The sequence below is a fragment of the Gekko japonicus genome, unplaced genomic scaffold, assembly GCF_001447785.1.
Source record: "Gekko japonicus isolate JY-2015 unplaced genomic scaffold, Gekko_japonicus_V1.1 scaffold56, whole genome shotgun sequence".
Taxonomy (NCBI): domain Eukaryota; kingdom Metazoa; phylum Chordata; class Lepidosauria; order Squamata; family Gekkonidae; genus Gekko; species Gekko japonicus.
In genome coordinates, this window is record NW_015169779.1 from 1,761,457 (window position 1) to 1,779,108 (window position 17,652).

The 17,652-nt window shown below is 46.4% G+C and overlaps 1 protein-coding gene across 3 annotated transcripts in view; it reads right to left on the minus strand.

The window, feature by feature from the left end:
- The window catches only part of CCDC149 (coiled-coil domain containing 149), a 109,911-nt gene that overhangs the window by 34,857 nt on the left and 57,402 nt on the right, over positions 1–17,652 (minus strand). For all 3 annotated transcript variants that reach the window (XM_015416751.1, XM_015416752.1, XM_015416750.1), the window contains exons 5-7: positions 8,551–8,667; positions 5,954–6,126; positions 1,208–1,280 (exon numbers count right to left, since the gene is read on the minus strand). In XM_015416751.1, the coding sequence (XP_015272237.1) occupies positions 1,208–1,280; positions 5,954–6,126; positions 8,551–8,667 (363 nt within the window). The remainder of the gene's footprint in view (positions 1–1,207; positions 1,281–5,953; positions 6,127–8,550; positions 8,668–17,652) is intronic.

The following is a 17,652-nucleotide window of genomic DNA, read 5'->3' on the forward strand; positions in this document are numbered from 1 at the left end:
ATTAAAAGCAGATTAAAATTTAGTCTAATATCAAACTGCTATATCTAACTAGCTACCTTAGAATTTCTGTGATCTGAGAACAAAGGTGGTACACACACCATCTTAAAGGCAAGGCAGAGGGAAGCACTCTTTGGCTGCGGTCAGACACGCTAAATAATCCTCTTTCAATCCACTTTCAGTGCAGTTTCCAACTTTTTTTTTTACTGTGACCGATTTCACACAAGAGCTGCGCCTCGGTCGTGCCTCCCTTCGCCCCGCTTCTATTGGTCAATTTCCCACGCGAAGCCGCATGACCACATTTTGACCTGCGGCGTCGCCCGATTCTTCCCGCGGTTTCGTGATCCTGTTTTTTGAGGATCACAAAACGGTGGGGAAAATCAGGCGAAGCCGCGGGATAAAATGCGACCGCACAGCGGGATAAAATGCGACCAATAGAAGCGGGGCAAAGGGAGGCGTGACCGTGGCGCAGCTCTTGTGTGAAATCGGTTTGTGTGAACTGGCAAAATCCAGTTGGAAAGTGCATTGAAAGGGGATTGAAAGTCGATTATTTAGTGTGTGTGACTGCAGACTTTGTATACTTTAACAGTAAAAACCCCACAAAAACCATATTATAAAATCCCACAGGAGTTCAATACCTCCCCCATACACTCTGTCCCAGAGAGGATGTCCTGACAGAGAAACTTGCCAGCACATTGCAATGTGCAGATATTTTAAATGTTGCTTTGGCAAGAGCTGCCACCTCCTGTGGCAGCCATTTTGTAACAGCCATTTTGTTGCTGCGCCTGCTATGCCATGTCAGAATTCCAAATGTGCTCAAAAAGGTTGGGGACCCCCGGCATACATGATCACTAGAAAACGTCTGCAGCTCCCATTCACTTAAATGAGGTCTGTACAGAATTCCCCAGTGGCGTGTGCCCAATTGTTCTGAAACTGTATATTTAAAATAAACGCTACACAGTATAGCAATATAGGCACCATTTTGAGAATAAATAATCAACATTAAGCGTGGCTTTCAAATATGGCAGATGAGATGTTTTCCCCTTCCACTGATAAAATGGTTCAACGCTCTGGCCAGATCAAGAGACCCAACAGGAATCGTTCACAATCATTTCCCAACCAAGTTATGAGTTCAACCCTTGTAGAACATATATTGCTTTCAAACGGCCTGCTGTTAAGTAGCATTATGTAGTGCAAAAACAAAACTTACCTTATACTTCACAATGTTTGATTTTAGAAGGTTGACCTCTTCTTGAATTTGCTTTAATCGCTCGTGAAGGTATCTGGCAAGTCAGACAAACAGGCCCTAACAGATTACTCCAATATGGCTTAGTATTCCTGAACGCATTCTAAAAACATTGCACAAGGTTCACGTGGGAAAGAACTTCAAAGGTAGCAGTGACATATGCAAGGTTGAGATCAGAGGGGGCTCACAAAGGTGAACTCAGGAGGGGGCCCCTTCCTTCAGTCTGTTACAAGCCAAGCCCTCAACTCCACTAAAATTCAGCCCAGCGTATCACTCTACAATCACCCAGCCCTCCCTGCAGAAACACAACATTACAAAGGGTGATGAAATGTAAGAAAACAATATAGCGGCCTTGTAGGCTTCACTGTTAAGACTGGGATACTCAGGAGCGCTCATAGTTTCTGGTACGAGGAGGAGGAGGGTGACCAGCCTCCAGGTGGGGCCTGGGGAATCTCCCGCTTTTACAGCTGATCTCCAGCTGACGGAGATCAGCTCCCCTGGAGAAAATGGCTGCTTTGAAGGGTGGACTCTATGGCATCGTACCATACTGAGGCCCCTCCCCTCCCCAAACCCCGCCCTCTCCCGGATCCACCCCCAAAGTCTCCAGGTATTTCCCAAACCAGATCTGGCAACCCTAAGGAGGAGAAGAAAAGGAAGAAGAGGAAGAGGAAGAAGAGGAGGAGGTTTTTCTATCCCTCTTTTCTCTACCTTAAGGTAATCATGTTCGTTTCCTCTCCCTACAACAAGGACCTTGGGAGGCAAGTGGGGCTGAGAGAGCTCTGAGGTAACTGGGACTGGCCTGTAAGGCCTCTATCACAGTCAAACCAGCTGCTCCCTAGTGGCTCCCTAGCACTTACAGGGAGGACGGGGAAAGAAGGAAGCAAGATGTCCTCACCAAGCTGCACCAACGCAATGGGATTTGTTGGAGAACTCAAACTCCAAAGGCTCAGAAAACCAGTCTCATAAATCCAAGGTATTTGAGATGAACCACAGGGAGGTCACCCATGACTATGCAAGGACACGTAGAAAGACGGCCTTGAATAGTTAACACTACAGTGCAGTTCTAAACAGAGCTATGTCCTGCTGATCCCACTGGTTTCAATGGACTTTGAAGGGGGTAACTCTGCTTTGGCTATGGTTGCCAAGCAGTGCCTGGCAACCAGCAGAAGAGCTGTGGACGGGGTTGAGGGGAGTCCATGATATGGCATCACATCCCTTTTGTTTAAAAAAGGAAGTTACACAGGTAGTTCTAGGAATCACTGGAAATTCTATGGTTTTACCATAGAGTTTCCAGCAATTCCTAGAGCTACTCTATGTTACTTCCAGGGTTTAAAAAAAAAAAAAAAAAACTGGAAATGACATAACATGGTAGCTGGTGCTGAACTTTAATTTAATTTTTTTTTATTCTCTTCCCACTTATCAGAGCCACAGTGGGGAATCCCCCACCCCAAACAGGGGCTTGGCAGCCCTAGCTTAGAGTTGTACTATAAATGGACCCATCACTGCTGGTGGAAACAAAAAAGAGATTTACTTAACAATGAGAAAGACTTCTGCCTGAAGGTGTGCTGTGATAATTCTATATTTATACCTTGTCTCAGATACTGTAAGGCTGCGGTCACACACACTAAATAGTCTGCTTTCAATCCACTGTAACTGCACTTTCCAACTGGATTTTGCCAGTTCACACAGTAAAATCCAGTTGAAAAGTGGATTGAAAATGGATTGTTTAGTGTGTGTGATTGCAGTATATATGTACCGGCTCTCATTCAAGAAGAGCAAGGCAGCAGGGAGGAAAAACCCAACCATAAAAATAAGTTAGGAAAAATCCATGCTATTTCCATGCTCAGTCCCCATAGCACAGAAGCATCACTGTGGCAGTATTCTAAGCCACTAGAGCACGACATGTTATATCCGAGTATAACGTTTGCAGTTTGATGGTCCGGTTAAGACTAAGGCAGCTGGGAACATTAGAAAAATGTAGCACAGGAAAAGCATAAGCGACTGATGTTTCTCCTTCCAGCATTTCTAGAAATGTACATTCTCTCAGATGCATGCACAGAATCCCCACCCTTCCGATATTTGCTCAAGAGACTGAGTCAGTGGAAGAAGAGCAAGCAGGAGTCACTAACGGCTCCTCCAAAGTAGCTCGGTGTCTAAAAATACTGATTTTTAGTTGCTTCTAAAATTTCAGAAATAGTAGGCAGTGATGTTCCTTTAACTCCTGAATCCATTCTATTAAATTTTTGGCCTGACCACCCATTTTCTCCTTTGCGTAAAGATCTTCTTTCTCTCCTGTTAGTTGCTGGCAAATCGTTATTAGCTCAGTTACGGAAATCTAGGAAAATACCCTCACTTAAGGAGTGGTTCCAGAAAGTGTGGGATATCGTTATTCAGGATTAAATAGCCACACAAATATTGCTGATGGAGACCCCAGGGTATAAAAATAATTTTGTGGAAAAGGGGTATCCTTTTATAGATTATGTAAATGACAATCCCTCTGCGGAATGTAAAATTTCCTCAGAAATATCTGGAATTGATTCCTAAATTTATTCCTAAAATATGTAATACAAATTTGATTTTCGTCTGTGTATGCATATGTCTAAGTGATGTAATTATGTTATGCTGTAGGTGAGGTGTTAGGGTTGATTCAGTTAATAAATGTTTATTTTCAAAACAAACAAACAACAAAGTAGCTCGGTGTAACGAAACCACCAGAACAGAGGCAGGCAACCTTTTGGGACTAAGTGCCAAACGTCTGCACACAAAGATAACATTGTGCCGGCAAAGAAAAGGGCGTCATAAGATGAAATTGAAGACGTCAACAGATGAAAATGGACGAACTCCCCCGGAGTTGATATTTGTTTCGAGGCGTCCTTTTCACACATAAACCAGCTGGATTAAATGTAGCCCTGGATCTGGCGTGTTCCCTGTAAATACTTAGTACTGCAATTGCCGGTGGGTGATTCTTGAGTCCGTATGGAGATTTCTGATTCTGTTTTTGATTGTGCATAATGAGCTTGTGTATTGAGTATGTTATTTCCGTCAGTATATGTCCTTGTCTTGGTAGTATGTTTCCCTGTATAAATGATCTGTGGCTGTATAAACTTAATGGGTTTCTGTATTTGTCCTCTGTAAGTTGTTTTTTAAAATGTCACTTTGGAAATATTGGCAACATTGTGGTAAGAAGCACGTGATACTTTCTAGTAGTAATATAAGGGAACAGGAGAATTTGTACTGGTTAAGGCTGATCAGCCCGTTTTTGATATTGCTGCTAAGAGCTTGTTGAGAGTAACTTTAAAACGTATAGGGTAAGAATATATGCATTATATATATTTTTATTGCATTTACCTGTTTGGAAAAATGATGTAGTAAAGATGGAAACAGAATAAGATGATAAAAATATTGTTTTATTATAGAACAAAGGAGAGTTCAATTAGGAAGATTTGCTATCATGTGGATGCACAGCTGTATGTATGGATTGGTAATTGCATGCTGGATTTGATTATTGCTGGGTGATTTTCCTGTAATGAGTAATTGATATGTTTCTTGCTAGGAGGTTTTATGTGTGAAAAAGACGCCTCGAAACGAATATCAACTCTGGGGGAGTTTGTCCATTTTCATCTGTTGACGTCTTCAGTTTCATCTTATGACGTCCTTATTTTCTGTAAAAGATATTTGTACAATGAAGTAGATATATTGTTGTTACATTAATACAAATCGGATTATGCATAGTTTGCACAGTTTGCAGTAGTTCTATCGTGGTTATTATTGTCATACTGCAACCCCCCTCTATCTATCTTGGCAAACAAAAGGGGTCATGTGGAGAGACAAAAGCTGTTCTTGGCCAAATGCCCTGGGAGCACACTCCAGCCCCAGCGGCCCTCACTAGTGCCTCAAGGGATCACCTCAGTTCCCTGAATGAAGAACCAGCCCCATGTCCCAAGGAAATTGATCCGGCATGCCACCAGGCTTTTGGGGGCTTCACCCCCTTTCTTAAAGGCACAGCCCCACAGGAATTTCTCCTGTAAATGCTTTTTCCAATCATTTAAAAACATTTTTAAAGGCGTGTGCCCCTTTAAACAGAGTGGGGCACTATAGTTGACTAATTCCCGCACCGAGCAAGGGGGTTGGAGTAGGTGACCTCTAGAGTCCCCCTCTAACTCTGTGTCAAGAAACTGGTCTCCTTTAAGTAACAGCTTTCTACTGGCTAAATGGCTTTTCTTTCAGCACTGAGAACTTCAGCCCCACTAGAAAAACAAAATTGCCCCACAGGCCACAAAATCCTGGTTACGGACCTGCAAGCCACTGTTTGGCACTTGTGCCAGGGACTGTTTATCTCTAAACTAGAAGTAAAACAGTTTAAGGCAAGTCTGCAACACGCAGAGACCAGTTTCAAACGCACACAAGGAACCCTGGGAGCTGGAGAGGTGTTTTTTTAAAGGATCGGAGAGTGATAAAGGAAGAAGCACCTTCACACACCTACAGGGGCCTGACTTCTCTGGGGAAAGTCGTGACACTTAAACTGGTTTCATACTGACACCAAAACTAGTTTGTACCCTTCAAGTCCCTGGAGCACGGCTCTTTTGGTTTTTTTACTGGTCTCCATTAACACAAAATGTTAGCAGTGGACTGAGTTTCTGAAATGACAATTATGAACAGCTTGCCGTTTGGGCCTCTTGAGAAGCAGTGACGACTTCTCAGCAAACTCACCTGTTCTCCATGCAGAGAGCATCGACGTCAATAATGCGGTTGATGTGTCCTCCGAGAACATGATTCAGCTCCTGGTTTAATCTGTCAGATTTGTCTTGGTAAAAAGAACGCTCTTCTTTTATGTCCTGAAGCTCATCCAAGGCTGCTTGAAGATCGTGTTGCAAAGTCTCGATCTGAGAAGGAAGCCATATTCAAGACCATCGCTGTGCTTCACTCTAACATTTGGAGCAACTACACGTGTGCACGCGCACACAGGCACACACACACACAAACCAAGTCACCCCAGCGCCTACTGGCAATTAATTTGTTAATCTCTTCCTACTAAATTATCGACCTTGGCCTTTAAACTGCTACTCACTGTTAGGCTCAGGCATGGCATATCCATTTCAATGTGATTTAGGGCAAAATACGACATAACATGGGAGCTGCGGTGGCTCAAGTGGTTAAGACGCTGACCCGCAGCCTGTGGAAGGTCGGTAGTTGAGCAGTTCGAGACCTGAGTGTGCCGCATGATGGAGTGAGCTCCCGTCTCTAGTTCCAGCTCCTGCCAACCTAGCAGTTCGAAAGCAAGGAATTGCAAGGAGATAAATAGGTACCACTTCGGTGGGAAGGTCACAGCGTTCCGTGCGCCTTGGTGTTTAGTCATGCCGGCCACATGACCACGGAAACGTCTTTGGACAGCGCTGGCTCTTCGGCTTGGAAATGGAGATGAGCACCGCAACCCTAGAGTTGGATTCGACTGGCTTTCGAGCAAGGGAACCTTTACCTTTACCTTTTAACGACATAACAGCAGCAGTTCAACTGCATTTAAGCCAGAATCTACTGGAAATCGTATAGAAGTCGGAAGGGGAAACTGAGGAAAGGGCTAGAAAGTGCAGATCCCATCACCAGTTCCGTGTAGTGGTTCAGAGCGCGGACTCTAATCTGGGAGAACCAGGTTGGATTCCCCACTCCTCCACATGCAGCTGCTGGTGTGACCTTGGGTCAGTCACAAGTTCTCTCAGAGCTGTTCTCTCGAGGGCAGTTGTCGGGAGACCTCTCTCAGCGCCACTTACCTCACAGGGTGTCTGTTGTGGGGAGGGGGAAGGGAAAGGAGATTGTGAGCTGCTCTGAGTGAAGGGTGGGGTATAAATCCTCCTCCTCCTCTTCTTCTACTACTACTACTACTACTATGGCTGCCACTACTACAGCTGCTTTTCTCCCATCCTGGGTCACTGCTCGTACCAGAGGCAGGATGCAGGCTTGTAAGGCGCTGTCAAGCCACAGCTGAATTATGGCAGCCAAACTGATTTCCGAGGCAAGGGAGGGTCAGAAGCGGGTTTGCCGTTCCCCGCCTGTCTCCTGGCCTTCCTCGGAGGTCTCCCAGGCAAGTCCTCCTAACCAGTCTAGTAGCTTCCGGGATCTAACGAGATCAGGCTAGTCCGGCCCATCCAGGCCAGGGCCAGAGGAAGGACACAGAGGCAAAAAATATCTGGGTCTACGTAGGAGTAAGCCCCACAGCCTCTTTCCCCCAGTTAGAGCTGGATTCCCTCCACCTTCCAGTTTCTATGCAATCTGCTTCTGTCACAATCCTGGGCCATCCGGCTCTTTTGAGAAAGCGTTATCACTTGATTTTGACAGTCGATCCGTCCTCCGTATCTGACTGTTTGGACACGGAAAGCAGAGCCCGTTCTGCACTCTTATCATACCTTCCCTTTTACCTCCTCTTAATGGGCTTGTTTATTGACTTAGTCTGTTTCGCCCTTTTAAATCTGCTCTGTGTCTTGTGCCATTTTATGTTCTGGCTGCGTTTTTGAATGCTGGGTTTTAAGAACTTTTGTGATTTGTATTGTGTTTTATACCATAGGCCACCTTGGGGCCGGTTCCCTGGAGAGGCGGCACAACACTTTCTCCAACAAATACGAAACCCAGCTTCCTGTCTCACAGAGCCCTCACGAGCTATGAAGTCACAGGCCCTTTCTGCGTCAGATCAAAATGGGTGGCCGTATTCAGGGGTCATTTCCTGTGGGAGCGCACAGGAGCGAAGCTCCGGCAGTAAGGAGCCCAGGGGGCAGGCACATGCAACAAGCCCCGCCCCCAGCAGCCCTCAGTCGGGCCACAAGGAGCAAGAAGCAGCCAGGTAAGTTGCAGAGCCCCCCCCCCAGCCCGCCTTCAAGTACAAGCTCTCCCTCCTCTGTGAGGGCAGATCTGCAGTCCCCCCCCCCCATAGCTAGCAATCTAAAACAGTCCAGTGGCACCTTTAAGACCAAGTTTTATTCAGGTACAAGCTCTCCCTCCTCTGTGAGGACAGATCTGCATGTCCCCCCACCCCCAATAGCTAGCAATCCAAAACAGTCCAGTGGAGCCTGAGTGGTGGGTGTTGCCTTCCGACACACTTCCAGTGATGTCAGGGGGCGTGGCATATGCAAATAAGTTATGCTAATAAGTTATGCTAATGAGCTCCTGCACCTCTTTTTCTACAAAATGACCCCTGGCCGTATTAGTCTGTCTGTAGCAGGAGAAAAGTGCAAGAGTCCAGGAGCACCTTAAGGACTAACACAGTTTTGTGAGTCACCACTCAGGACTGACACTCCCCAAAAGGCCTGTGGTTCTCTCACTTGTTCTCGTGCTCTCTCCAACTGCTGGACGAGGTCTTCCCGCTCGTGAGGTGCAAAATGACGGGCCCCGACTTCCTCATCCCCAAGCCGCTGTTTGGCTATCGTCATTCTGAGGAGCTGAAACAAGCGACAGACATCTCTTTGTTAGCACTGAAACTGGAGCGACTGAGTGAGGGTCACAGGAGAGCCCATAAGCACCTTTTCCCATGTGACACAAATGCAAACCCAGGCTTGCTACTGAGTTTATATCTAGCAAGAGCTGCACCCAATCACAGGTCCTTTTACAAGTCCCTTTACGGCTGAAGCTCGACACCCCCAGGCACTCTTCTCTCAAAAGGACTTCAATACTACAAGCAACTTCAACCACAAAAAATTCACACTGAAGATGAACTGCAGGGAGTTCTACCCTCCGTGTGTGTGTCTATCTAAAAGTTGCTGAAACTGAACTTCCCCCTCCCTGCATACCTGAATTCAATACAATTGCAACCACCCCATCTTTAAACATACATTAGACCAGGGGTGTCATATATGCGGCCCGGGGGCCAGATCAGGCCCGGAGGGCTTCTATCAGGCCCGCACCGGAACTGACCATCTTCCTGCTTCCAGTTCTGCTGCATCATAGGTTGCTTCACCAGACTCTCTCAAACACTCAGCCATTTCATGTTTTCCCCTGGGTCCTAGACTCAGAACTCTGAGCATGAGATTTCTGTGGCGAATGTCAATAAATCAAAAGTAGGGTTGCAGCTTACAGATACACACCTGAACATCATACTCAAGATTGCAACAGCACAGACATTTTGATGCAATAATTCAGAGCAAGAGATGTCAGTCATCAGACACTGTTAAATAAACAAAATATTGCAAGAGTGCTAATGTTTTAAGCATGATTTTAAGTAAAAGAAAACCCTTTGTGTTTGTGTCCTTTATAAATTTTTAATCTCTGCTTCCTGGCATTACATTTTATGATGCACATGGCCCGGCCCAACAAGGTGTCATTTATGTCCGATCCGGCCCTCATAACAAATAAGTTCAACACCCCTGCGTTAGACAGTGTTATCGATGCAACGAACATGACATTGGGCAAACCCCAGGGGGCAACAGAAGACGGGAGGGCCTGGCTTGATGTGGTCCATGGGGTCACAAAGAGTCAGACTCGACTATGTGACTAAACAGAAATCTAGTGCTTAAAACCCAACTGGTGACTCTGGAATAACCGAGACCTTAGCATGCATCGGCCGCAAAGTACTCAATGCCTCAAACACAAAAGGGTGCTCATTTATCATAAGAGATCTTAGATACTATCACAGTTTGTAAAAAACATGGCAGACAAGATGAACCTCACATGAAAATATCAGATATTTCAGTAGTGTTGTGATCTTCGATAGCAGGCATGTTAAGTTGCCTGGACTCAATTAACATCCCACTGTTTTCAAACTTGCTGTCAAAAAGCCATTTTGAGGGCTGGAAACAGAAGTACACAAGAAGATTCCAGAATGAACAGCCTACGGCGTAGGCAGCTCTTCAATCCCCCATACGCACACCCCGACACGTGCATTTTTGAGTAAGCTGGGAGAGAAAACATCTCAGTGGTCCAATTTGCAGAAGGGATGCAGCGTCATGAGAAATCTGCAGTGAAAACTCCCGTGACTTAACATTCCGCAGCTGTGCTTCGGAATTAAAGCAGATCATTATATTCCCCGAATTAGGAGATCCCTCTTCTGAAATTGAGCATCAGGTTCTAAGGCTACCTCAATCAATTTCGGCATGCCAATCACTGCGGTATCTGCAGGCCAATTAAAATATCACTGATCACCCAAGATTCTGCGCCTCGGCCCCATGAAGCCCACACTGGCCCAGCGGCTATTCTCCCCCCCCCAGAAGCTCCACGGGGGGAGGGGCTTGAGTGAGGCGCTGACGCCCTCGTGTCACTTCCATTTTGGCAAACTGGGTTATTTTTGCATACCAAGATGACAAGGGGGGTGGGAGAAAGACAGGTGGGATTGGTTTAATAACGGTTTTGGAATATAGGAAAAATTGCAACAAAAAAAAGCAATGAAACATGGGAGGAAAATGTTCAGGAGGACACAAAAACATGGAGGGGGGAATCGCAATCCTTCATTTTAAACAGATAAGAACAAGCTCACAAGCAGGTGGTGCGAACATGACAGCGATGTCATTTTCACCACAGTTAAGAGATGGAGAGAGGCTAGAGGTGGAGAGAGGTTTTATGTATTGGCACATGGTGCCCTTGTTTGTTAGCCGCCCTGAGCCCATTCGTGGGGAGGACGGGGTAGAAATTTAAATAAATAAATAAATAAATGAAGAAGAAGAAGAGATTGGATTTATACTTCGCCCTTCACTACCCAAAGGTGTCTCAGAGCGGTTTACAATCTCCTTTCCCTTCCCCTCCCCACAACAGACTCCCTGTGAAGTAGATGGGGCTGATAGAGCTCTTCTGAGAACTGCCCTTGAGAGAACAGCTCTCAGAGAACTTATGACTGACCCAAGGTGGCGAATGGAGGAGTGGGGATATGGAGGAGTGGGGAATCAAACCCAGCTCTCCCAGATTAGAGTCCGTGCTTTTAACCACAACACCAAACTGGCTAGTGGAATTGGTGCAAACCCCCCCCCCCCCATTCTTAATCCAAGTTCTGTGTGTTATCAGCACGCATGTTAACAGTGGTCAACGATAAACCAGGGCCACTTTGCATGCTTCCAACTGTTTCATCTATTTAAAAGCAGCTTCCGCCTTCCCTTCTACAAACCAGTCACTCAAATTAAAAACAACGTATTTAAAACAATCAAACGCCATACACAGCAAGAGACCTAACTCAAAGAAGTTCAGACAAATGCCCTCTGAAACAAACCAGTTTTCACAGTCCCTCCTGAAGGCCAGTAAAGAGATCTTCCACACTGCCTTGGAGTCAGGAGGAACTGGTAGGGATGCCAACTTCCAGGTGGGACCTGAGGATCCCCTGGAATTACAGCTCCTCTCCAGACTACAGAGATCTGTTCCCCAGGATAAAAGGTATGCTTTGGAGGGTGGACTCTGTGGCACTGTGCCCCCTCAGGTCCCTGTCCTCCCCAGGCTCCACCCCCAAACCTCTAGGAGTTTCCCAACCCGGATCTGGCAACCCTACCCACCCATCCCCCGCTAGTGGCCAGGGGGGACCTGGCAACCCTACGAGGCAGCCATGCCATGGAGAAAGTGCAGCCATGCATTGAGGCCAACTGTGCCACTCAGAGAGGGGGCACCTTCAGCAAGCATTAGTCCCTGCAGCGTAACTGGTATGGAGGGTTATTGGCATGGAGGTTAAGAAGGAGGCCCACGGCAGCGGCTTCCAGAGGACCAGTCTCGGCTGCTGAATGTTTGAAAACCCAGCAACACGGGCAGGAACTATAACTGTACCTGTCCCTTCCAACTTCTGCCCGGGGGCCAATCGGGTGGCCAGGACCTAGGAGATTAGGGCTGCCAGCCCCCAGGTCCGGGTGGGGAAGCTCCACCCCAAGGTGCGACCAACGACTCACGACTGCCCCTTTCCCTCCCTCCTTCTAGATTTAAAGAACCCTCCAGCTGATTGGGAGGCCACATGCTCCCCGCCAATCTGCTGAAGCCCTTTAAATCTGACAGGAAGAGAGGGAGAGGGGTGGTCGGGTGGGTGGTTGCGCTTAGGGGCGGGCCTTGGGGCAGCCCCACCCACTCCCGGAACACCCCCAACCCCCCCCGCTGGAGCGAGGAGGGGACACGGCAACCCTATATGAGATCGACTCCTCTACACATGGTCAGATTTGTATGTTACCACCGGGGAGTGAAAAGATGCCTCCCCCAGGCCATTTTCCGGTCCTTTTCTAGTCAGAGACTCACTGGGGGGGTCAAATGACCAGGGGAGGAAGAAACTGAAAGGAAAAGCAGAAAACCTCAAAACCATTGGGGAAGCTTGGAAACTATTTAAAACTACAATCCTAGAAGCTCAGAAAAAATATATACCGCAGGTTAGGAAAGGCACAAACAGGTATAGGAAAAAGCCTGCATGGTTAACAAACAAAGTAATGGAAGCTGTAAAAAATAAAAAGGATTCCTTTAAGCGGTGGAAAGCTAGTCTCAGTGAGGCTGATCAAAGGGAACACAGGCTGTGGCAAATAAAATACAAGTCTGTGATCAAAAATGGAATATGAAGAGAATATAGCAAAAAACGTAAAGACCAACAATAAAACTTTCTTCAAATACATTAGAAGCAGGAAACCAGCCAGGGAGGCAGTGGGGCCCTTAGATGACCAAGGGGTAAAATGAGTAGTGAAGGATGATAGGGAAATGGCTGAGAAGCTGAATGCATTTTTTGCCTCTGTCTTCACTGTGGAAGATGAGAAGTGCTTGCCCACTCCAGAACCACTGACTTCGGGAGGGGTGTTGAAAGACCAGAGTCAGATTGAGATGATGAGAGAGGAGGTCCTACGACTGATAGACAACTTAAAAACTGATAAATCACCAGGCCTGGATGGCATATATCCGAGAGTTCCGAAAGAACTCAGATGTAAACTTGTGGATCTTCTGACAAAAATATGTAATCTTTCCTTAAAATCTGCCTCCATTCCTGAGGACTGGAATGTCACTCCCATCTTTAAAAAGGGTTCCAGAGGAGATCTGGGAAATTACAGGCCAGTCAGTCTGACATCGATACCGGGTGAATTGGTGGAAACTGTTATTAAGGAAAGAATTAGTAGGCACATAGATGAACAAAACCTATTGAGGCAGACTCAGCATCGGTTCTGTAAGGGGAGATCTTGTCTCACTAACCTGTTAGTGTTCTTTGAGGGGGTCAACAAACATGTGGACAAGGGGGACCCAACAGAAGAAGAAGAGATTGGATTTATACCCCGCCCTTCACTACCCAAAGGTGTCTCAGAGCGGCTTACAAACTCCTTTCCTTTCCCCTCCCCACAACAGACACCTTTGGGAGGTGCAATAGTGTGAGGGCTCCTAGTGTCCTGGCCCCACTGCTGGACCTCCTGATATCACCTGGTATTTTTGGCCACTGTGTGACAGAGTGTTGGGCTGGATGGGTCGTTGGCCTGATCCAACATTGGCTTCTCTTATGTTCTTATGGAGGGGCCTTTATTTATTATTTTCAAATGTTTAAAGAAACACTCAAGTCCTAAAAGCGCCTGGCTATCTGCAAACTATGCAGAGCTGAATTACCCAAGAGGGTGTCAGGTCTCCACAGCTACAACGCAGTACACACTTGCAGAAAGGTTTTACTTTTATTGAGCTGAAGATGCATTGACAGGAACACTGTTAGGAATGACGAGGTATCAAAGAGCATGATAGTATCGAGGTATCAAAGTGCATTCAAACTAGCAAGGCCCAATTGCGGGAGTTCCCCCGCGCGCCATTAGGCCTGAGAACGAAACGGTAGCACTAAGCATAACAGATACTCTTCCAACGGCACCTCCGTGAGATAACCTAAGCAACTATCCAGTGGCTCTCCTCCTGTGGCCTTGAGAGATACATGTTGTTGCTGTGAAGCAATTAAGCGCATAAGAAGGAATGCATATGAAAGCGAAAGTAGAAAATAATTGGCAGCTTGCTGACAGAGGGCTTCTCTACACAGGCAATAGAGTTGCACTCTGCAAAACGATTCACAAAGTTGCTTGGACAAACTATTAGGGGCTGTGATCTATACTACTGTGCACACTTTGCCGTCAATTGGATCCTTCTACTCAATCTTGCCTCATTTAATGTGTCAAGTTAACACTTGTGCTTTGCTTCAGTTCTGTTCTTTAAAAAAAAAAAAAAAATTCTGGTTGGTTCTTCAACCCAAATCCTACTTCACTGTTTATTGAATGTCCCATGCTGTCGATTGTATTAACTCATTATGTGTAATTTGCCTTGAGTCCCAGTGAGAAAGGTTAAATATGGGCACGATCACACACACAATTAGCTGCGCCATAGGCGCAAATGCTGGGCGGATTTAGAGGACACGATCAGACACGCACACCTGGGATGTGCCCCGCAACTCATTGGCAACCCGTTTTGCTCCACTGCAGAAGTGGAGTAAAAAGACACCAGGGAAAGTCCAGTAGCAAATGGGTTGCTACGGGCCATGGACACACTTTTCCCTGTGTGATCACTCCAGCGTATTCTCATGGCTTTGGGATGGTCCAATCAGGCCATCCCAACTCCGTGCCATTGCCCCCCCCTTCCCAGTATGCGCATCATCGCGCACTCCATAGGGAGCCCTCAGTGCTGAGATGCGATTCATCGATTCCCCGTTTAAGCGCATCAGGAACAAATGGCAACCACCACCACCCCGACTCACCCGTGGTTGCGTCTGGTCACGCAGTGGCGGGCTGCCCCCCGCAGCGTCAAAGGACTGTGTGATCGCACAACTGCGGGTCAAATTCCTCCAGAGGAAATAGCCTTGCTTCCCCCACCCCCGCATTATCTCTTGCATGTGACCTCCCCCTGTAGATAACAAAAGGACAAATTGAGAGTCCAGTGGGGGCACCTTTAAGGCCAACAAAGGTTTATTCAAGGTGTGAGCTCTCGTGTGCAAGGCGTCACCTGCTCCACCCCTTGAACAGACCTTTGTTGGTCTGAAAAGTGCCACTGGACTCTAACTTTGTTCTGCTGCTTCAGACCAACATGGCTGACCACCTAGATCTATAAGTAGTTTTTTCAACTGTTTTCTGTAGACAAGAAAGGAGCCAGTAGTGTAGATTCCATGGGGAGGAACAAGAGGGAAAATTAGGTTTAAGCATCATAAGCCAGTCAATTCTCCCCTGGGTGTGCCCCTCCTAGGGTTGCCAAGTCAAATTTTCTTACGGGTGGGAGTGCCTCACCGTGCTCCGGGAGCCGTTCTTCAATGTGCACGCAACATCGATCACGTTGAAGGCGTGGCCCCGATCGTCGGAGGGAAAACCATAGAGTTTTCCCTCCGACGATCGGGGCCACACCCCCAACGTGATTGATTTGTTTGTGTCACCTCTCCGAAACAGGGGTTTAGCCGCCCCCCGCCCCCACTTGGCAGCCCTAGCCCCTCTGTCCACCATGGAATCACGTGATATCTAGAGCACCAATATTTTATTTGATTGTATTATATTGTTTTATCCTGTTTTTATCTGTTTTAATGTTGGCATTCGTGCCGTCTTGTTAGCCGCCCTGAGCCTTCAGAGAGGGTGGGTATAAATCTAAAAAATAAAAAAATAAAATAAAATAAACTCTGCATTTACTTCACGACATGAAATTCTGGAATCAGTGAGGGAAATTTTGCAGATCTCAAACGTAGTTATAACTCAGACTTGTCTTGGTAATACATACATATATTTAAATGTAAGCATATTTAACTAGTTGATTAAAAAGCAGGAGATTGTCTGAACTACAACATAATCTGTGGGCAGATAAAAAGAATTTTGAATTAGGGTATTTAAATATCCCATTTACTTGATGGTAGGTACTACAAAGAATTGCTAGCCATTCATTCCAGTAATGGAGCGGCTGCTTAATTTCTACTTTAAAGGAAGTGGAATATTTTAATAGGTCCTTCTGGGCTTGAATTATGTTTCACGTTGCTTTTGTGTGATGCTCAAAAGTCACCTTGGCTCTTCGGAGGGAGGGAGCAGATTAGAAATTTAATTTTAAAATAATATGTAGATGTTGCATAAGAAATCCAAAGTACTGCCCATCATTTTTGCTGTACAGAAATAATTTTCAATCAATGTAATGCTTAACAAGTTACTAACCTGTTCCAATTGTACTTGTGGACAATGAAGTTGTGCGTGTGACTAGTTCCTGACAGAATGAACAGGACCCTCTGTTCCCAAATAGGGAGATCACAAGGGATATCCCGTATCCAGGTGTGTATTCCTAGGCAACTGTATGTAAAATATGTAAAGAAGCCTGCTCCCATGTATTAATATCCTTGCTGGATCGGAGCACTTATCTCTAACATAATTGTCTGTAATGTATTCATTTATTTAAGAGCATAAGAGAAGCCATGCTGGATCAGGCCAACGGGCCAGCCAGTCCAACACTCAAACCCAGGTGCCATCAGGAGGTCCACCAGCAGGGTCAGAACTCCAGAAGCCCCACCACTGGTGCCCCCTAAGCACCAAGAATACAGAGCATCACCGCCCCAGGCATAGTGTTCCATCTGTACCTAGCCACGGATGGACCTCTGCTCCACATGTTTATCCAATCCCCTCTTGAAGCTGTCTGTGTTTGTAGCTGCCACCACTTCCTGCAGCAGTGAATTCCACGTGTTAATTACTCTTTGAGCGAAGAAGGACTGCCTCTTATGTGTCCTAAGCCTACTGCTCATTGAGTTCATTGAGTGCCCATGAGTGCTTGTATTGTGAGAAAGGCAGAAAAGTACTTCTTTCGCTACCTTCTCCATCCCATGCATGATTTTGTAAACCTCTATCATGTCATCCCTCAACCGTAGTTTAGAAAGGTGGTTTCCAACCTTTTTGGTATGGTGACCCACACGTCCAAATTTATTTGGTATGGTGAACCACCTAGGGCCTATCCTCAATGATTTTTGGTGCCATTGGCGAAATGTGACCTTGGTGGTCATCTATCCAGGATTCCGTTTTCTGCTACGACCAACCAGGTGTCTTTGTGTATTGATGCCCACAAGACCCTCAGACAAGGAAACCCTCTTTTCCTTTATGGTTTGATACCCTTCTGTACACACGTATGCCTGAGTGTTGGCCCAGGAAAGACAGAAGGAGTCATGCCAAAGAGGAAAGGAAAGCCGACCCACCCCCCTGTCAGTCATATGGGTCAGCCCGCCCAGAGAGGGATTCAATCAAGGGCCATTTCCCCAAGGACCCCAGAGCTTCCTCCCAGCTAATCTGATCATGATTGATGACTTCAATTTCCACTTTCCAAACCAATAACCAACCAGCCGAACCCAGCAATCTCTTTCCTATTTTTCCAGCCCTACCCCAATCACAGCAAATGCCTGGCCCATAGATGCAAACGTATCTGACTTCAGGATCTCCCCAAGGGAACATTTTTGGGACACTTGAAATGCAATAGAGACACAGGTTTTGCATGCCTGCACACTGCTGCGGTGGCTCAAGTGGTTAAGATGCTGAACC